This window comes from Hemiscyllium ocellatum, chromosome 1 (assembly GCF_020745735.1).
Source record: "Hemiscyllium ocellatum isolate sHemOce1 chromosome 1, sHemOce1.pat.X.cur, whole genome shotgun sequence".
NCBI classification, from domain to species: domain Eukaryota; kingdom Metazoa; phylum Chordata; class Chondrichthyes; order Orectolobiformes; family Hemiscylliidae; genus Hemiscyllium; species Hemiscyllium ocellatum.
In genome coordinates, this window is record NC_083401.1 from 23,966,382 (window position 1) to 23,982,748 (window position 16,367).

At 45.3% G+C, this 16,367-nt stretch overlaps 1 protein-coding gene across 2 annotated transcripts in view; it reads right to left on the reverse strand.

Annotated features, from left to right (window-relative positions):
* The window catches only part of eif2ak3 (eukaryotic translation initiation factor 2-alpha kinase 3), a 77,049-nt gene extending 67,000 nt beyond the window's left edge, over nt 1–10,049 (reverse strand). The window contains exons 1-2 of one of the 2 annotated variants that reach the window (XM_060841001.1): nt 9,725–10,049; nt 6,125–6,254 (exon numbers count right to left, since the gene is read on the reverse strand). In XM_060841001.1, coding sequence (XP_060696984.1) covers nt 6,125–6,254; nt 9,725–9,975 — 381 coding nt within the window. In that variant the 5' untranslated portion in view covers nt 9,976–10,049. Of the gene's footprint in view, nt 1–6,124; nt 6,285–9,724 lie in introns of both variants that reach the window. The other variant, XM_060840941.1, reaches the window with a different exon arrangement.
* Between the last annotated feature and the right edge of the window lie 6,318 nt (nt 10,050–16,367).

The following is a 16,367-nucleotide window of genomic DNA, read 5'->3' on the forward strand; positions in this document are numbered from 1 at the left end:
GAAACGTCGATTCTCCTGCTCCTCGGATGCTGCCTGATCTGCTGTGTTTTTCCTGCACCACACTCTTGATTCTAATCTCCAGCGCCTGCAGAACTCACTTTCGCCTTGGTGGCAGAGGTCATGTATTTAGAACATACTATCAAAAGGAGCGTTGACAGGTATTGCAGTGCATCTTGTAGATGATACATACTGTTACCAATGTATGTTGGTGGCCATTATTTGAAAAATTAGAGACTAGAGAATAGGAGAGATGCAGAGACATTTTCTGGTAAATTTTGATCCATGAGCATAGATTGCTGCAGAGTGACTTAGACGATTGCATAATCATTTGCAGCATAGGACATGCATAGGGATAGACAGAATGGGTAAGTTTTTATTACTACTTCATATTGTAAGCTGCTATACAGAATAGCAACATTACCATGCTGTTGAATAAATATGAAAATAAAAATTAACTTTGAGAACCAAGATGTGTATGTTTATGCACAATATCAAATATTTGCTCTCTTTGCCTCATCTGAGTCAGTAATGACCAAAAGAATTGTAAACAATACTCTGGAGTTTACTATAATCTGAATAACTTTACAGGGTAAATATTTCAAAGCCAAGGGGATCCACACAAGCTTCTACTTAAATCATGTTATTGTCTCTAAACTTACATCAGCATTTGCTACAAAGTTCATAGCACAGATGTAACTCGAAACTTAACTAGCTGTATTTGGCACTAATCCAACTTCAGACTGATCCTTATTGGATTAGTGAATACTTCCATGTCACAATAGACATCCAATTCATGTCACTGCCTTAAAGCTAACAAGAGAACATACGATCATGAAGAAAGGTTGCAATTGATGATGGGACTCAGAAGAATGGAGATACCTCAAACAGTATACAAAAAGGCGAATTTGCTATCAAGCTGGAAAATTCAGGTTCAAGTCCCAGAGACTCCAGAGGTATGTCACAACATCTCTGAACAGGGCGATTAGAAAATATCTACCACCCAGTTCCTCCAGCTCACAGTATCTCTCTCAAGCACTGTGAAGTTAAGGGAGTTCACAAAAGTACAAAATAGATATCAGTTCTCACTAATACATCATGGATTTGGTGGAAGAAAACATAGAACATCGAGGGCCGAAGGGCCTGTACTGCTCTATGTTGTGCCGCACTGTCATACTAATCTGAAGCCCATCCCACTGACAATATTCCACGTATGTCCATATGCCTGTCCAATGACGACTTAAATGCACTTAAACTTGGCAAATCTCCTACAGTTGCAGGCAAAGCATTCCATACCCTTACTTCTGAGTAAAGAAACTACCTCTGACATCTGACTTATACCTATCTCCACTCTCTTTAAAGTTGTGCCCCCTCGTGTTTGCCGTCCCCATACTTGGAAAAAAGACTCTCCCTGTCTAACCTTCTGATTATCTTCTATGTCTCTATTAAGTCCCCTCTCAGCCACCTTCTCTCTAACGAGAACAGCCTCAAGGCCCTCAGCCTTTCCTTATAAGACATTCCTTCCATACCAGGCAACATCCTAGTAAATCGCTTCTGCATCCTTTCCAAAGCTTCCACAGCCTTCTTATAATGTGGTGACCAGAACTGCACACAATACTCCAAGTGTGGCCGTACCAGAGCTTTGTACAGCTGCAGCATAACCTCCTGGTTCCGGAACTCGATCCCTCTATTAATAAAGGCCAAAACACTATATGCCTTCTTAATAACCCTGTCAATCTGGGTGGTAACTTTCAGGGATCTGTGTACGTGGACATCGAGATCTCTCTACTCATCTGCACTCCCAAGAATCTTACCATTAGCCCAGTACTTTGCATTCCGATTACTCCGTCCAAAGTGTACCACCTCACACTCGTCCACATTAAACTCCATTTGCCACCTCATAGCCCAGCTCTGCATCCTATTTATGTCTCTCTGCAACCTACTACATCCTTCGTCACTATCCACACCTTAGTGCCGTCCGCAAATTTACTAACCCACTCTTCTAAGCCCTCATCTAGGTCATTTATAAAAGTGGTGAACAGCAGTGGACCCAACACCAACACTTGCGGTACGCTACTAGTGACTGGACACCAAGATGAACATGTTCCATCAACTACAACCCTCTGTTTTCTTTCAACAAGCCAATTATTGATCCAAACAGCTGTCTCCCACAATCCCATTCCTCCGCATTTTGTATAATAGCCTACTGTGGGGAAACTTATCGAACACCTTGCTGAAAGCCATATACACCACGTCAACCTGTTTACTTTCATCTACCTATTTGGTCACTTTGTGAAAAAAGTCAAAAGATTTGTTAGGCACGACCTACCCTTCACAAAACCGTGCTGACTGTCCCTGATCAGAACTGAAGTAAGACTCACTGGTCTGTATTTACCAGGGTTGTCTCTACTATCCTTTTTGAACAAGGGAACCACATTTGCTATCCTCCAATCCTCAGGCACTATTCCTGTAGACAATGATGATTTGAAGATCAATGCCAAAGGCTCGGCAATCTCATCCCTTGCTTTCCAGAGGATCCTAGAATAGATCCCATCCGGCCCAGGGGACTTGTCTATTTTCTCACACTGAGGTTCACAAGGAAGAGGTATTAGAAATACTGCAATCTCTTCTAGTCTAGATGCAAGACCTATAGAAAACTCCCAGCATGCTAACTTCTCCTTTCCTGTTTCTAACCTCAGCCCATACTACCTCAGTTAACGAGTCCCCAAACATCCTTTCTACAACTGTAACATTGTCCCTGATCGACAATGCCACACCTCCCCCTCCTTTTACCATCTTCTCTGCTCTTACTGAAACATCGGAATCCCGGGACCTGCAGCCATTCCTGTCCCTGCTCTATCCACGTCTCCGTAATGGCCACAACATCAAAGTCCCAGGTACCAACCCACGCTGCCAGTTCACCCACTTTATTTCGGGTGCTCCTCGTATTGAAGTACACACACTTCAAACCAGGTTCTCACTTGCCAGTGTCAGATACTTGATTTTGGAACTCCCTACTCTCATCCTTTTCTGTACCTGTCCTACAATTTTGGTCCCCATTCCCCCCTGCTGTATTAGTTTAAATCCACCTTAATAGCTTTAGCAAATTTCCCACCCAGGATATTGGTACCCCTCTGGTTCAGACAAAGACCATCCTGCTTGTAGAGGTCCCACCTACCCCAGAAAGAGCTCCAATTATCCAAAAACCCGAAACCCTCCCTCCTGCACCATCCCTGTAGCCATGTATTCAACTCCTTTCTCTGTCTATTCCTCGCCTCACTAGCACGTGGCACCGGCAGCAAACCAGAGAAAACAACTGTTTGTCCTAGCTCTAAGCTTCCATCCTAGCTCCCTGAATTTCTGCCTCAAGTCCCCATCTCTCTTCCGACCTATGTCGGTGGTGTCAATGTGGACCACGACTTGGGGCTGCTCTCCCTCCCCCTAAGGATTCCAAAAACACAGACATCACGAACCCTGGCATCCAGGAGGCAACACACCAACCAGGAGTCTCTCTCATCCCTACAGAACCTCCTATCTGTCCCCCTAACTATCAAGCCCCCATTGACTACTGCTCTGCTCCTCTTCCCCCTTCCCTTCTGAGCAGCAGGTGCCCCACTGCTTTCCCCTGGCAAGTCATTCCTCCCCCCCTCCCCCCAACAGTATCCAAAACGATATACTTATTGTTAAGGGGATCCCTGTACTGCCTGCCAGTTCCCTTTCTGTCCCCTAACTGTCACCCATCTGCCTTTTTCTTTTATCTGGGGAGTGACTACCTCTCTAAGTCCTGTCAAGAAAGTCAAAGTCATGACCTAAAAATGTCAGTGCTCAGACACCAATTGGAAGACTAGGTATGCAGCAATCTGGTCTGCATGTACTGCTGCTCGGATGGAATTTCACTTTGGCCCCAGGTTCCTGAACCTCCTCACAATCTGAAGAGCCTCATGAGAATGCCCTACATATCGTTCCATTTGGCAAGACGTCCTTTTTATATGGGCTGTTATTGCACACCGTCCACTTCAACTCCCAGATATGCCTGAAGTACTTATTTACCCCCATGTGATGCAGATGCCAGTGTAGGGCTCCTTTTGCAGGAATACTCAACTTTCTGTCAGGAATCTGATGTGAAGTGTTGTGCACAAGAGTCCAATATAAGTGCAGATCGCAACAGTTCACAGATCCCCACCCCAACAGTTTGTTTTACATGTTGTGGAGTCTGTGGGTGAATACACCTCTTTTATTGTTATTTTAAAAATCTTTTGTTTAGCCTAAGGTTGCATTTCAGTCCCATGCTCCTGATCTTTGGGCTTCAGTGCAGAGTTGTGGCCACATCAGAGGACCTTCAAGCAAGTCTTCCCTTGGGCTTAGCCAAGTTGTCTATTAACAGGTCCAGGCAGCAAGCTTTGGACAGTATCATATTTGCTGGATGACTAACTGTCCCTCTTCTGTAGCCACAACTGATTTGGTGATGGGAATCCAAACAAACATTTAGTCGTATCTAAGAGCATCTGTAGATATGAAAGAGAAACTAGCTCCTGAAAGGAGACTTCTGGTACAGTGACAGCATCCCCATCTTTGAGGTAGGAGACCCAGGTGCAGTTCCCACCAACTTCAGAAGTGTGTAATTATAAAATATTACATTTCTAATATTGCCTAGAAGTGGTTTTTGTGGCACAGTGGTAGTGTACCTTCTTCTAAACCAGATCAGGGTTCAAGCTCCACTGGCCCTGGATGTGTGTCATAACATGTCTGAACAGACTGTTTAAAAAAACTACTCTAAGCAGGCATCCAATACATACCTGCATTTTGCCCTCCATACTGGGGAGTGTGGTGTCACAGTAGTAAAGTGAATTCAAACAGGACATCAAGGAAACCAACCAGTGAAGCAACAATTGAAAGAGGTAAAGTTAATACACTATTAAACCAGAGTCTCAGACTAATGTTCTGGAAAAAGAGAAGTTGAAATTCCACTGTCACAGATGAAGATATCTGAAATCAATTAAGGAGAGCTTGTGTGGTAATGTCCATATCTTAGAGCCTTGAGGTCTGGGTTCAATTCTCAGTTTCCACAAACAAGTTAATAATAAAAACAAATCTCCACTTGTGTTCATATAAAAAATAAAGTTAATATCCCTTAGAAGGACGTTTTGTAGTGTAGTGGTGGTCCTACCCTTGAGCCAGGAAGCCCACATTAAGTCCTTTCTGCACCAAAGATGTATAATTATTATTAATGTAACTATCATCAGTTGTCATAAATACCCACCTAGTTCACTAACATACTTTAGGGAAAGAAAGCTGCCCCATCCTTACCTAGTCTGGGCTACACACAACATACAACTATGTCATCAACTCATAACTGCCCTCTGGTCAATTAGGGATTGGCAAGAAATGCTGGCCTTGCCAGTGACTGCAACATCCCATGAACATGAATTTTCTTTTTAAACATGTTCAAGCAAGTACCAGGTCTGCAGTAGGGTTTTATCCCACAACAGGTTGGAAGCATTACAAACTGATCTATGTCTACAATGCAATGCACCAACAAATTAAAAACAAAGCATGCTCAAATGTTCAACATAGAAATTGCAACAAGAACCTTGAATAGTTAAAAAAATCTGAAAAGGTTTTGCAGATGAAAATATCTTCTTCAGACCAGCATCAATTTAGGTGGGATAACTAAAGGCTCAAATTAAAACATGTTTCTCAAGTGGGTTTTGAGGTAGACCTTGAGGAAAAGGGTGGGTTGGAGAGGCAGAGAGAGAGATTAAGAAGGGAGTTCGAGCTTAACAGCTGAACAAATGGCCAGAGTAAACAGGGAATTGTAGAGAGGCTAAAGTTGATGTAATCCAGAGCTCCAGCAAGGTGCAGGACAGGAGTTGGTTCTACAAATACACAATGGACAAGTCCACAAATATAGTAAATTCAGGACAGCATGTCTAACTGTGCGATAGCATGTGGAATGAGCTGAAGTCTACAGAAGGTGGAGAATAAGAAGCAAGAAATCTTTCAGATGGTTGTATCTGCAGGTAACAGGAGCATCAGTGTGGTTTTGGGTAGATGGACATAAGCAGAAACGAAGAAGGTTATAATATAGAACTGGAAGATATTGCAGACTATGGCACTTGCCTCTTACCTCAGGTTTGCTGAGACTGGCTGAGACTAAAGAACCAGCACCCACATCAAGCTCCCAGCGCTTGACTCCATGATTCTCTGGATCCAATGCTGCAATGCGACCATCCATCATACTTACAATAACCAGGGATCTGCCAGCAGATACAATCAGAGTAAGGAATCTGACAAAAAAAATTTATTCTCCTCAAAAAAGTTACAAACTTGGTAGGAGCCCTATAAGGCTCCATTGATGAATTTCTATAAAACTGGCTGGTATGATTTCCAGACTTTACACCACATACTTCCACAGTGCTCAACAGAGTCAGATGTACAGCACAGGAACAGACCCTTCTGTCCAATTCGCCCATGCCAACCAGATATTTTAACCTAATCTAGTCCCATTTGCCAGCACTTGGTCCAAACCCCTCTCAACCTTTCCTATTCATACACCCATCCAGATGCCTTTCAAGTGCTGTAATTGGAAGTCCACCACTTCCTCTGGCAGCTCCTTCCATACATTCACCACCCACTGTGTGAAAAGGTGGCCCTTAGATCTCTTATAATTTCCCATCTCACCCTGAACCTTTGCCCTCTAATTCTGGATACCCCCATGCCAGGGTAAAGACTTGTCTATTTATCCTATCCATGCCCTCAAGATTTGATAAACATCTATAAAAGTCACCCCTCAGCCTCCAACGTTCCAGGGAACAGCCCCAGCCTATTCAGCCTATCCCTGTAGCTCAAATCCTCCAACCCTGCCAACATTCTTGTAAATCTTTTGTGAACCCTTTCAAGTTTCACAACGTCCTTCCCATAGGAAGAAGACCAGAACTGCATGCAATATTCCAAAAGTGGCTTAACTAATGCCCTGTACAGTCACAACATGACCTACCCACTACTGTAACGAATACATTGATCATTAAAGGAAAGCATACTAAATGCCTTCTTCACTATCCTATGACTCTACTTTCAAGGAGGTATGAATCTGCACTCCAAGGTCTCTTTGTTCAGCAACACTCCCTAGGATCTTACCATTAAGTGTTCATAGATCATAGAATATTAATCCCTTCTAAACTTGTATTGTGTCCACAAAGACCATCTTAAATAATACAACAGGCCTACACAGAATCTACAGCACAAAAGGCAATGAGGAACTCCAGCTATTTGCCAACATTTTGGTTCAAGCCATTCTCACCTCTCTCCCGAGGCCAACAGCAATCCCTTGATCCTCTGCTCATTAGCATCAAAAACTTTTAAAACACTGATCCTGCCATGTCTGCAATCATGTGTATAGTCCTTCGGCTGCTTGGAGCTACTCCTAGCAAGACATCTGTGGTCCTGCAGCTGAAACTGCATGATAATTACCCAAACATGCTTAGATCTACACCTGTTTCTGCTGCCCTCTACTCTCTAAAAAGAGTTCTCTGTGGCTCTTCATTCTTCAATGAAATGGCTGATTTTTTAACATTGTCTTAAGATGCTACTTCTAAGTTCTTTTTGCACTTGTAATTTCAACATGCAACTTCTGACTGATGAGTGAACCATCATCATCGACAGAGTTAACTTGTAGTGTTATATTAAAGGTATTGCGAAATGTTGAACAAAACGTATGCCAACATTTAAACAATAAAATCATACCAGTACCGTGTAAAGTTACAAAGCCTCGAGGCAAACATTCTCACTGTATCTCAAAATCAAATCACGACCTGTTTTTCAAAATACTTGCAACAGAAACTTTTTTTAAAAATTGAACGTCCTTTGCATTCTCTAAATTTTCATTCAAAAAAGTAAAGTATGCCTGCAAACAAACAAGGTCATGTTTGGTGGACCAGAGTTTCCCTCATCCATTAGGATGGGTTTATTCAATTGATCCTAATAGAAATGGTTCCACTGCAAAAGGGTTTCATAAAATTAAGTAGAAATGATGTAATATCGAGTGTGGAAATCAACCAAAGATCTAGTGAACACTGTCCGCAGATGTTCCAACTCAATTCTTTCCTGTTGCTTAAACTTTACTTCCTTTTGAGAACTTTCAGCACTGGCCAGCAGTTAGAACTTGTCTGTTCAGTCTAATAGCATCCCCTGTTCCTGCATTGTATTTAAATTGCTCTTGGAAGTGTAGCTAAGAACTATTAATCACGAGACAGCTGTAAATCATGCTTTGCAAGTTTACTTGAGGTGGTTTAGTATATGTTGTTTCACGTGGGTCATGTTCAACAACTGAACACAAATTATTACTCCTAGGTTAAATGAAGTACACGGAGCTCCATGAGAATATAAAAATGTCAAACTAAACCTGATTCGGTGGTGCTGGTGTTGAACTGGGGTGGACAAAGTTTAAAAGAAAAATCACAACACCAGGTTATAGTCCAAGACGTTTATTTGGAAGCACTCGCTTTCAAACCGTTGCTTCATCAGGTGGTTGTGAAGCAGGACCACAAGCCACAGAATTTATAGCAAACGATCATTTGCTATAAATTATGTTTCATATGGCCCTGCTTCACAACCATCAGAAAAAGCAACGCTTCAAAAGCTAGTGCTTCCAAACAAACCTGATGGACTATAACCTGGTGTTGTGATATTTTAAAGTAAACCTAGATTGAGGTCATTTCATTAATTTTCAGTTTCTACTGAAGTATTTCAACTTCTTTTCTGTACATCTTGATTCTCATTCTTACATATCCATAGGATACGAACATTAATTTTGAAGATGTTCACCTACCAGCATGAGCTCTTCTTCGTTACATGAAACTTAATACAGTGAGGGCAAGGAGCAGGGATCATGGGAGAAAAGGAAAGGAGGGAGGAGGAGGACAGTGTCAACAGTGGGTGGTGGGGAGGGGGGCAGGAGGGAAGACTAGCAAAAGAGAGAGGAAGGGAGAGTGGCAAAAGTGGGGGGGGTGGGGAGGGGGGCAGTGTGGTCAAAGTGGGGGGGGGGGAGCGTGGGTGGGGAGCGTGGGTGGGGGGGTGGGAGCGTGGGAAGGGGGAGTGGGGAGCGTGGGAAGGGGGGCAGTGTGGTCAAAGTGGGAGGGTGGGGAGAAGGGCAATGTGATCAAACGGGGGTGGGGTGGGGAAGAGAGCAGAGTGGTCAAAGTGGGGGGGTGGGGAGCGTGGGGTGAGGGGGTGGGGAGCGTGGGGTGAGGGGGTGGGGAGCGTGGGGTGAGGGGGTGGGGAGCGTGGGGTGAGGGGGTGGGGAGCGTGGGGTGAGGGGGTGGGGAGCGTGGGGTGGGGAGCGTGGGGAGAGGGGGTGGGGAGCGTGGGGAGGGGGGCAGTGTGGTCAAAGTGGGAGGGTGGGAGAAGGGCAATGTGATCAAATGGGGTTGAGGTGGGGAGGAGAGTAGAGTGGTCAAAGTGGGGGGGTGGGGAGCATGGAGTGGGGGGGTGGGGAGCATGGAGTGGGGGGGTGGGGAGCATGGAGTGGGGGGGTGGGGAGCATGGGGTGGGGAGCGTGGGGAAGGGGGTTGGGGAGGAGGGCAGTGTGGTCAAAGTGGGGGGTGGGGAGCGTGAGGAGGGGGAGTGGGGAGCATGGGGTGCTGTGTGGTCAAAGTTGGGAGGGGGAGGAGGAGGAGGAGGGGGGGTGGGAGAAGAGATGGTCGGGTTTACTGGGAGGATGGTCCCTTACCTGAGCTGATCTTCCCCGCTCGTATCACTCTCCTCCGCCTCATCGTCCTCCACCACCGCTTCCAAGCCGCCGCCTCCTCCCGCCGGCGAGCCGGCCGCTGCGATCGGCTTCACCCCGCGGACACAGGCGGCCTCGGGCGGTGCCGAAGCCGGAGCCTCGGGGAGCGGCTGCCCCTGGGCTACAGCAACGGCCACCGCCAGGAAGAGAAGTAGAGAGCGGCCCAAGAGGCCGAACCGAAGACAGGAATCCATAAATCGGACATGAACGACAGGAGCAGCAGACCCAACGGCAGCTGCTAACACCCGGAAAACTCTCCAACTCCAGCCCTTCTCCTCTCTGTTTGTTATGGTCCGTTAGGAAGGGAGACTGTGGGCGGGGCTTACCGGCAACACCCTTCCGTCCACCGATTGGTCCTCATCTACGTCACTCCGATGGGTATTACCAATACTGGATCAGATCGTGGCATTAGAGCCCGCCCTCAAGTGCCCTATTGCACAATATCAATGTCACTCACATGTTCGCGACCACTCATCGCCGTTTACCTTAGGGGCGAGGATCTTTGTCTTGTGATTGGTCAAGGGGCTGGCCGACCGCTCTGCGCTTGCCCAATCGGCTGTGGGCGCAGACGGCGGGCCACCAGGCCGCCTCTCCGCGACCCGAGCCTCCCCGGACTGACCAATGAGGGGAGGGATGGGGCGGGTGACGCGAGCGGTTGGTCTCGTGATACCCTGACACCGTTCATTGCTGACGGTGGTGTGCCTTCCTGATTGGAGGAACGGCTCGAGGGTGTCACCACGGAGACGTGGCCGTTTCCAGCGAGGCGCTGGTTCTAGGAAGGGGAGGAGCAATAGGAGAGAGAGTGAAAACATAGTGAGGAGGCGCCTGAAGAAAGGCCGTAGAGTCCATATACTATGGACAAATGCTATTTGCAATATAAGTTAACACCAACCTTATGAAGACTAACCCACCAAACCCATTACCCTATCTTATTATTTTTACATTTCCACTGACTAATGCACCTAACCTACACATCCCTGAACACTTTGGCCAATTCACTTAACCTAAATATCCTTAAACATTATGGCCAATTCACCTAACCTGTACATCCCTGAACATTATTGCCTATTCACCTTACCTGCACATCTCTGAAAACTATGGCCAACTCACTTAACCTAAACATCCCTGAACACGATGGCCAATTCACCTAACCTACTCATCCTTGAACACTATTGCCTATTCACTTAACCTTTATTCCTGGTGAAGGGCTTTTGTGTCAATTTTACTGCTCCTCGGATGCTGCCTGAACTGCTGTGCTCTTCCAGCACCACTAATCCAGAATCTGGTTTCCAGCATCTGCAGTCATTGTTTTTACCTCGTTGATTTTAATCCTACTGCGAATCCTCTCGCAAGGATGCCTGCCTCGAAGAAGTTTTCCTCCTCTCTCTACAAGAATCTCAGGGAGTCCCTCTCCCGCTGCAACTCCCAGGTCATTTCCTCTGCCCTGAAGCTCTTCAACCATGTCCTGAAACAAACTCGCTACCATAGCCACATTTGCTTCCTCAGTGCCTGCCTCCGTAATCAACTCATCCCACACGGACTCCAGAACACCTTTAAACCAGCAGAGTTCGGACCTGAACAGAATAGATGGTACAGACTACAGATTAAAAAACACTAGCAATGGTTCTCCTTCAAGATCCTCCGCTCCACGCTTGCAGCAAAGTGCTGGCACTTAACCTTTATTCCTGATGAAGGGCTTTTGCCTAAAACGTTGATTTTACTGCTCCTCGGATGCTGCCTGAACTGCTGTGCTCTTCCAGCACCACTAATCCAGAATCTGGTTTCCAGCATCTGCCGTCATTGTTTTTACCTATCACTTAACCTAAACATCCCTGAACACTATGGCCAAATCAACTAACCTGCACAACCTTGAACATGTCAGACTGGAAGTATTAACTGTTTTTAGACAATAGACAATAGGTGCAGGAGTTGGCCATTCTGCCCTTCCAGCCTGCACCACCATTCAATATGATCATGGCTGATCATCCTCAATCAGTATCCTGTTCCTGCCTTATCTCCATAACCCTTGATTCCACAATCCTTGAGAGTTCTATCCAACTCTTTCTTAAATGAATCCAGAAACTGGGCCTCCACTGCCCTCTGGGGCAGAGCATTCCACACAGCCATCATTCTCTGGGTGAAGAAATTTCTCCTCATCTCTGTCCTAAATGGTCTACCCCTTATTTTTAAGCTGTGTCCTCTGGTTCGGCAATCACCCATCAGCGGAAACATGTTTCCTGCCTCCAGAGTGTCCAATCCTTTAATAATTTTATACGTCTCAATCAGATCCCCTCTCAGTCTTCTAAACTCAAGGATATACAAGCCCAGTCACTCCAGTCTTTCAACATAAGATAGTCCCGCCATTCCAGGAATTGACCTCGTGAACCTACGCTGCACTCTCTCAATAGCCAGAATGTCTTCCCTCAAATTTGGAGACCAGAACTGCACACAATACTCCAGGTGTGGCCTCACCAGGGCCCTGTACAGCTGCAGAAGAACCTCTTTGCTTCTATACTCGATCCATCTTGTTATGAAGGCCAGCATGCTATTAGCTTTCTTCACTACCTGCTGTACCTGAATGCTTGCCTTTATTGACTGGTGTACAAGAACACCCAGATCTCTTTGTACTGCCCCTTTACCTAAATTGATTCCATTTAGGTAGTAATCTGCCTTCCTGTTCTTGCCACCAAAGTGGATAACCATACGTTTATCCACATTAAACTGCATCTGCCATGCATCTGTCCACTCACCTAACCTGTCCAAGTCACTCTGTAATCTCCTAAGATCCTCATCACATTTCACCTTGCCACCCAGCTTTGTATCATCAACAAATTTGCTAATGTTACTATTAATACCATCTTCTATGTCATTAATATATATTGTAAAAAGCTGTGGTCCCAGCACTGATCCCTGCGGTACCCCACTGGTTACCACCTGCCATTCTGAAAGGGACCTATTTATCACTACTTTTTGTTTCCTGTCAGCCAACCAATTTTCAATCCAAGTCAGTACTTTGCCCCCAATACCGTGTGCCCTAATTTTGCTCACTAACTTCCTTTGTGGGACTTTATCAAAGGCTTTCTGAAAGTCCAGGTACACTACATCCACTGGATCTCCCTTGTCTATCTTCAGAGTTACATCCTCAAAAAATTCCAGAAGATTAATCAAGCATGATTTCCTCTTCATAAATCCATGCTGCTCTGACCCATCCTGTTACTGCTATCCAGATGTGTCAGAATTTCATCCTTTATAATTGACTCCAGTCAATTTTCTCTGTCTCTCCACTGACTCTGCTGGACCTGCTGAGTTTCTCCAGCACTTTTCAGTTTTTTATTTCCGCTCTCTAAGATCTGCAATAGTTTTAAGCAGACCCCCAGCTCTGTTTTTTTTTCAGAAATAGAAGAGGCTTCATGGAATTGATGCTGTCCACAAGGGGGAGGATTATTCAGTTCTGTGAGGGATACCTGAAGGGATGTGCAAAGATGAGAGAGTCAGGAAATTGGAGGGAAACTTCTGTAGGAGAGAGTTATGAGAATGTTTGACTCATCATGGGGTGTGTACAGTTGAGAAAAATAGTGAAGCATCAATTAGAGAGCCATATCTTGATGTGATTAGATTATTTAGTTTAATGTATAACCTGTGTTGAATGGTTTATTTGTTCTTTTTATTCAAGAAAGGTGGAAGCAGGAAATCACTGTTCAATAGGCTTGACATTTGTCATGGGGAAAATGCTGAATTTACTTTATTTTGAATGATATAATGTGTTACTTTGAATATCTCAATGCAATCATACAAGACATTGGTGAGACCTCTTATGGAATACTATGTGAGGTGCAGGAGAGTCAACGTTTCGGGCAAAAGCCCGTCATCAGGAATGAGGCTTGTGAGCCAAATGTTTAGAGATATAAATGGGAGGGGGTGGTGAGAGTGCAGTAGGTGGATGGAGGTGGGAGTAATGGTGATGGCTCAGAGAGGAGGGTGAAGTGGATATGTGGGAAGGAAGATAGACAGGTAAGACATATCATATCATGAGGGCAGAGACGCGTTGGACGGCACCACCCTCATGATCTGTCCAACTTGACCGTCTTCCTTTCCACCTATCCGCTCCACCCTCCTCTCCGACCTATCACCATTTCCCCCACCTCCATCTATCTTTCACACTTTCAGCTACCATCCCCCACCGCCAACACCCCCCTCCACCCCCTTGGCTCACAAGCGTCATTCCTGATTAAGGGCTTTTGCCTGAACCATCAATTCTCTTGCCCTTCAGAAGCTGCCTGACATGCTGTGCTTTTCCAGCACCACACTCTCAACTCCGATCTCCAGCATCTGCAGTCCTCATTTTCTCCTTCAGGAATACTATGTCTAGTTCTGGTCACCTATCTACAGGAAGGATATAATTATGCTGGAGAGGGTTCAGAGGAGATGTTATCGGACATGGAAAGGCATGCCAGGCATTCAATTCCGTTAATTAAGTTAAGAACTCAGGAGCAATGACTACTGAGACTGGAGCGAATATCGAACTCACTATCAATTGCAGTCGTTGAGGCAAACGATATAGATTCATTTATGCAGAAGCTGGATAAGTGCATCTGAGAAGAACTTGTTGATGGGTTTAAATAAAAGAGGTGGAGACGGAACTCAAACAATAACATGGACCAGTCTAGTTCTGCAGAGTCAAGAGTGTGGTGGAAAAGCACAGCAGGTCAGACAGCATCAGAGGAGCAGTAAAATCGACGTAAATCTAGTTCTGCAGAAGAGTCATATTGGACATGAAACATTATCTAAACTAATGCCATTTACACGTTCACTGATGTCACCACCATAGACGGTTGAATATCAGTTGGCCACAAAACAGACTACAGACATAGGTGGACTGGAAAAATAGTGCACTGAGAACAACCTTGCTGTCAATGCCACAAAACCAAGGTACTCATTATTGACTTTTGGCACAATGTTATTCATGCTCCCCTACACATTAACAGCACAAAGGTTGAATGAGTGGAGAGCGTCAAGCTCCTGGGAGAGGTCATCAACAACCTTGAACTGAATTGAATTGAATTTATTGCCAGGTGTACTAAGGCACAGTAAAAAGCTTTGTCTTGTGAACAATACAGACAGATCACAGAGTTAAGTAGCATAGATAAGCAAATAATAGGTAAACAGTGGCAAAACAAAAACACAGGTACAGGCAAATGCAAAGAGTTTTTGAGTCCATTCATTCTTCTAACAACAGTAGTGTATAAACTGTTTCGAAACTGGCTAGTGCATGTTTTCAGGCTTCTGTACCTTCATCCCGATGGTAGAGATTGTTTCTTGGGCTCTTCACATGGACACACTGGTTACAAAGGCCCAACAATGTCTCTTCTTCCTCAGGCAGCTGAGAAAATTTGGCATGACGGCAAATAAGATTACTTACAGTGTGGAAACAGGCCCTTCGGCCCAACAAGTCCATACCGACCCGCCGAAGCGCAACCCACCCATACCCCTACGTTTACCCCTTACCTAACACTACGGGCAATTTAGCATGGCCAATTCACCTGACCCACACATCTTTGGACTGTGGGAGGAAACCGGAGCACCCGGAGGAAACCCACGCAGACACGGGGAGAACGTGCAAACTCCACACAGTCAGTCGCCTGAGTCGGGAATTGAACCCGGGTCTCTGGCGCTGTGAGGCAGCAGTGCTAACCACTGTGCCACCGTGCCGCCCACTAACTTTGCCAACTTTTATAGGTGCACCATCGAGAGCATTCTGTCTGGATGTATCACCACCTGGTATTGCGACTGTACCAATCAAAATCAGAGACAGTTACAGAGAGTGTGAACTCGGCCCGGACAATCACAAAGGCCAACATCCCATCTATAGAATCCATCTACCAGGCCCACTGTCAAGGAAAGGCCGCCAGCATTCTCAAAGATCCATCCCACCCTGGCACTGCTTTTCTACAACCTCTACCATCGGGGAGAAGGTACAGAAGCCTGAACATATGCACCAGCCGGCTCCATAATCTTGAATTCCTTTACTATTCAAAAAAGTATCTATCTTTCCTTTAAGCATATTTACTGTGGAAGCCTCAACTATTTCACTATGCAGGGAATTTCATACATTAATAATCCTTTGGGTGAAGATGTTCCTTCTCAATTCAGTCCTAAATCTGCTTCCCCTAATTTTGAGGTTATGCCTTCTTGTCCTAGTTTCACCCGCCAGTGGTAACATCTTCTCTACCTCTATCTTGTCTATTCCCTGCATAATTTTATGTTTTTATAAAAGCCCCCCCCATCATCTAAATTCGAACAAATATAATCCCAATCTATTCAGTCTCTCCTCAGAATCCAACCCCTTCAACTCCAGAATCAACCTAGTGAATCTTCTCTGCACTCCCTCTACTGTCAGTATATCCTTTCCCAAGTAATGAGACCAAAACTGCATGTCGTACTCCAGGTGTGACCTCACCGGACCCTATACAGCTGCAACATAACCTCCCTGTTTTTAAATTCAATCTCTTTGGCAATGAAGGACAAAATTCCATTTGCTTTCCTAATGACCTGTTGCACCTGCAGACCAAACTTCTGTTATTCAGGC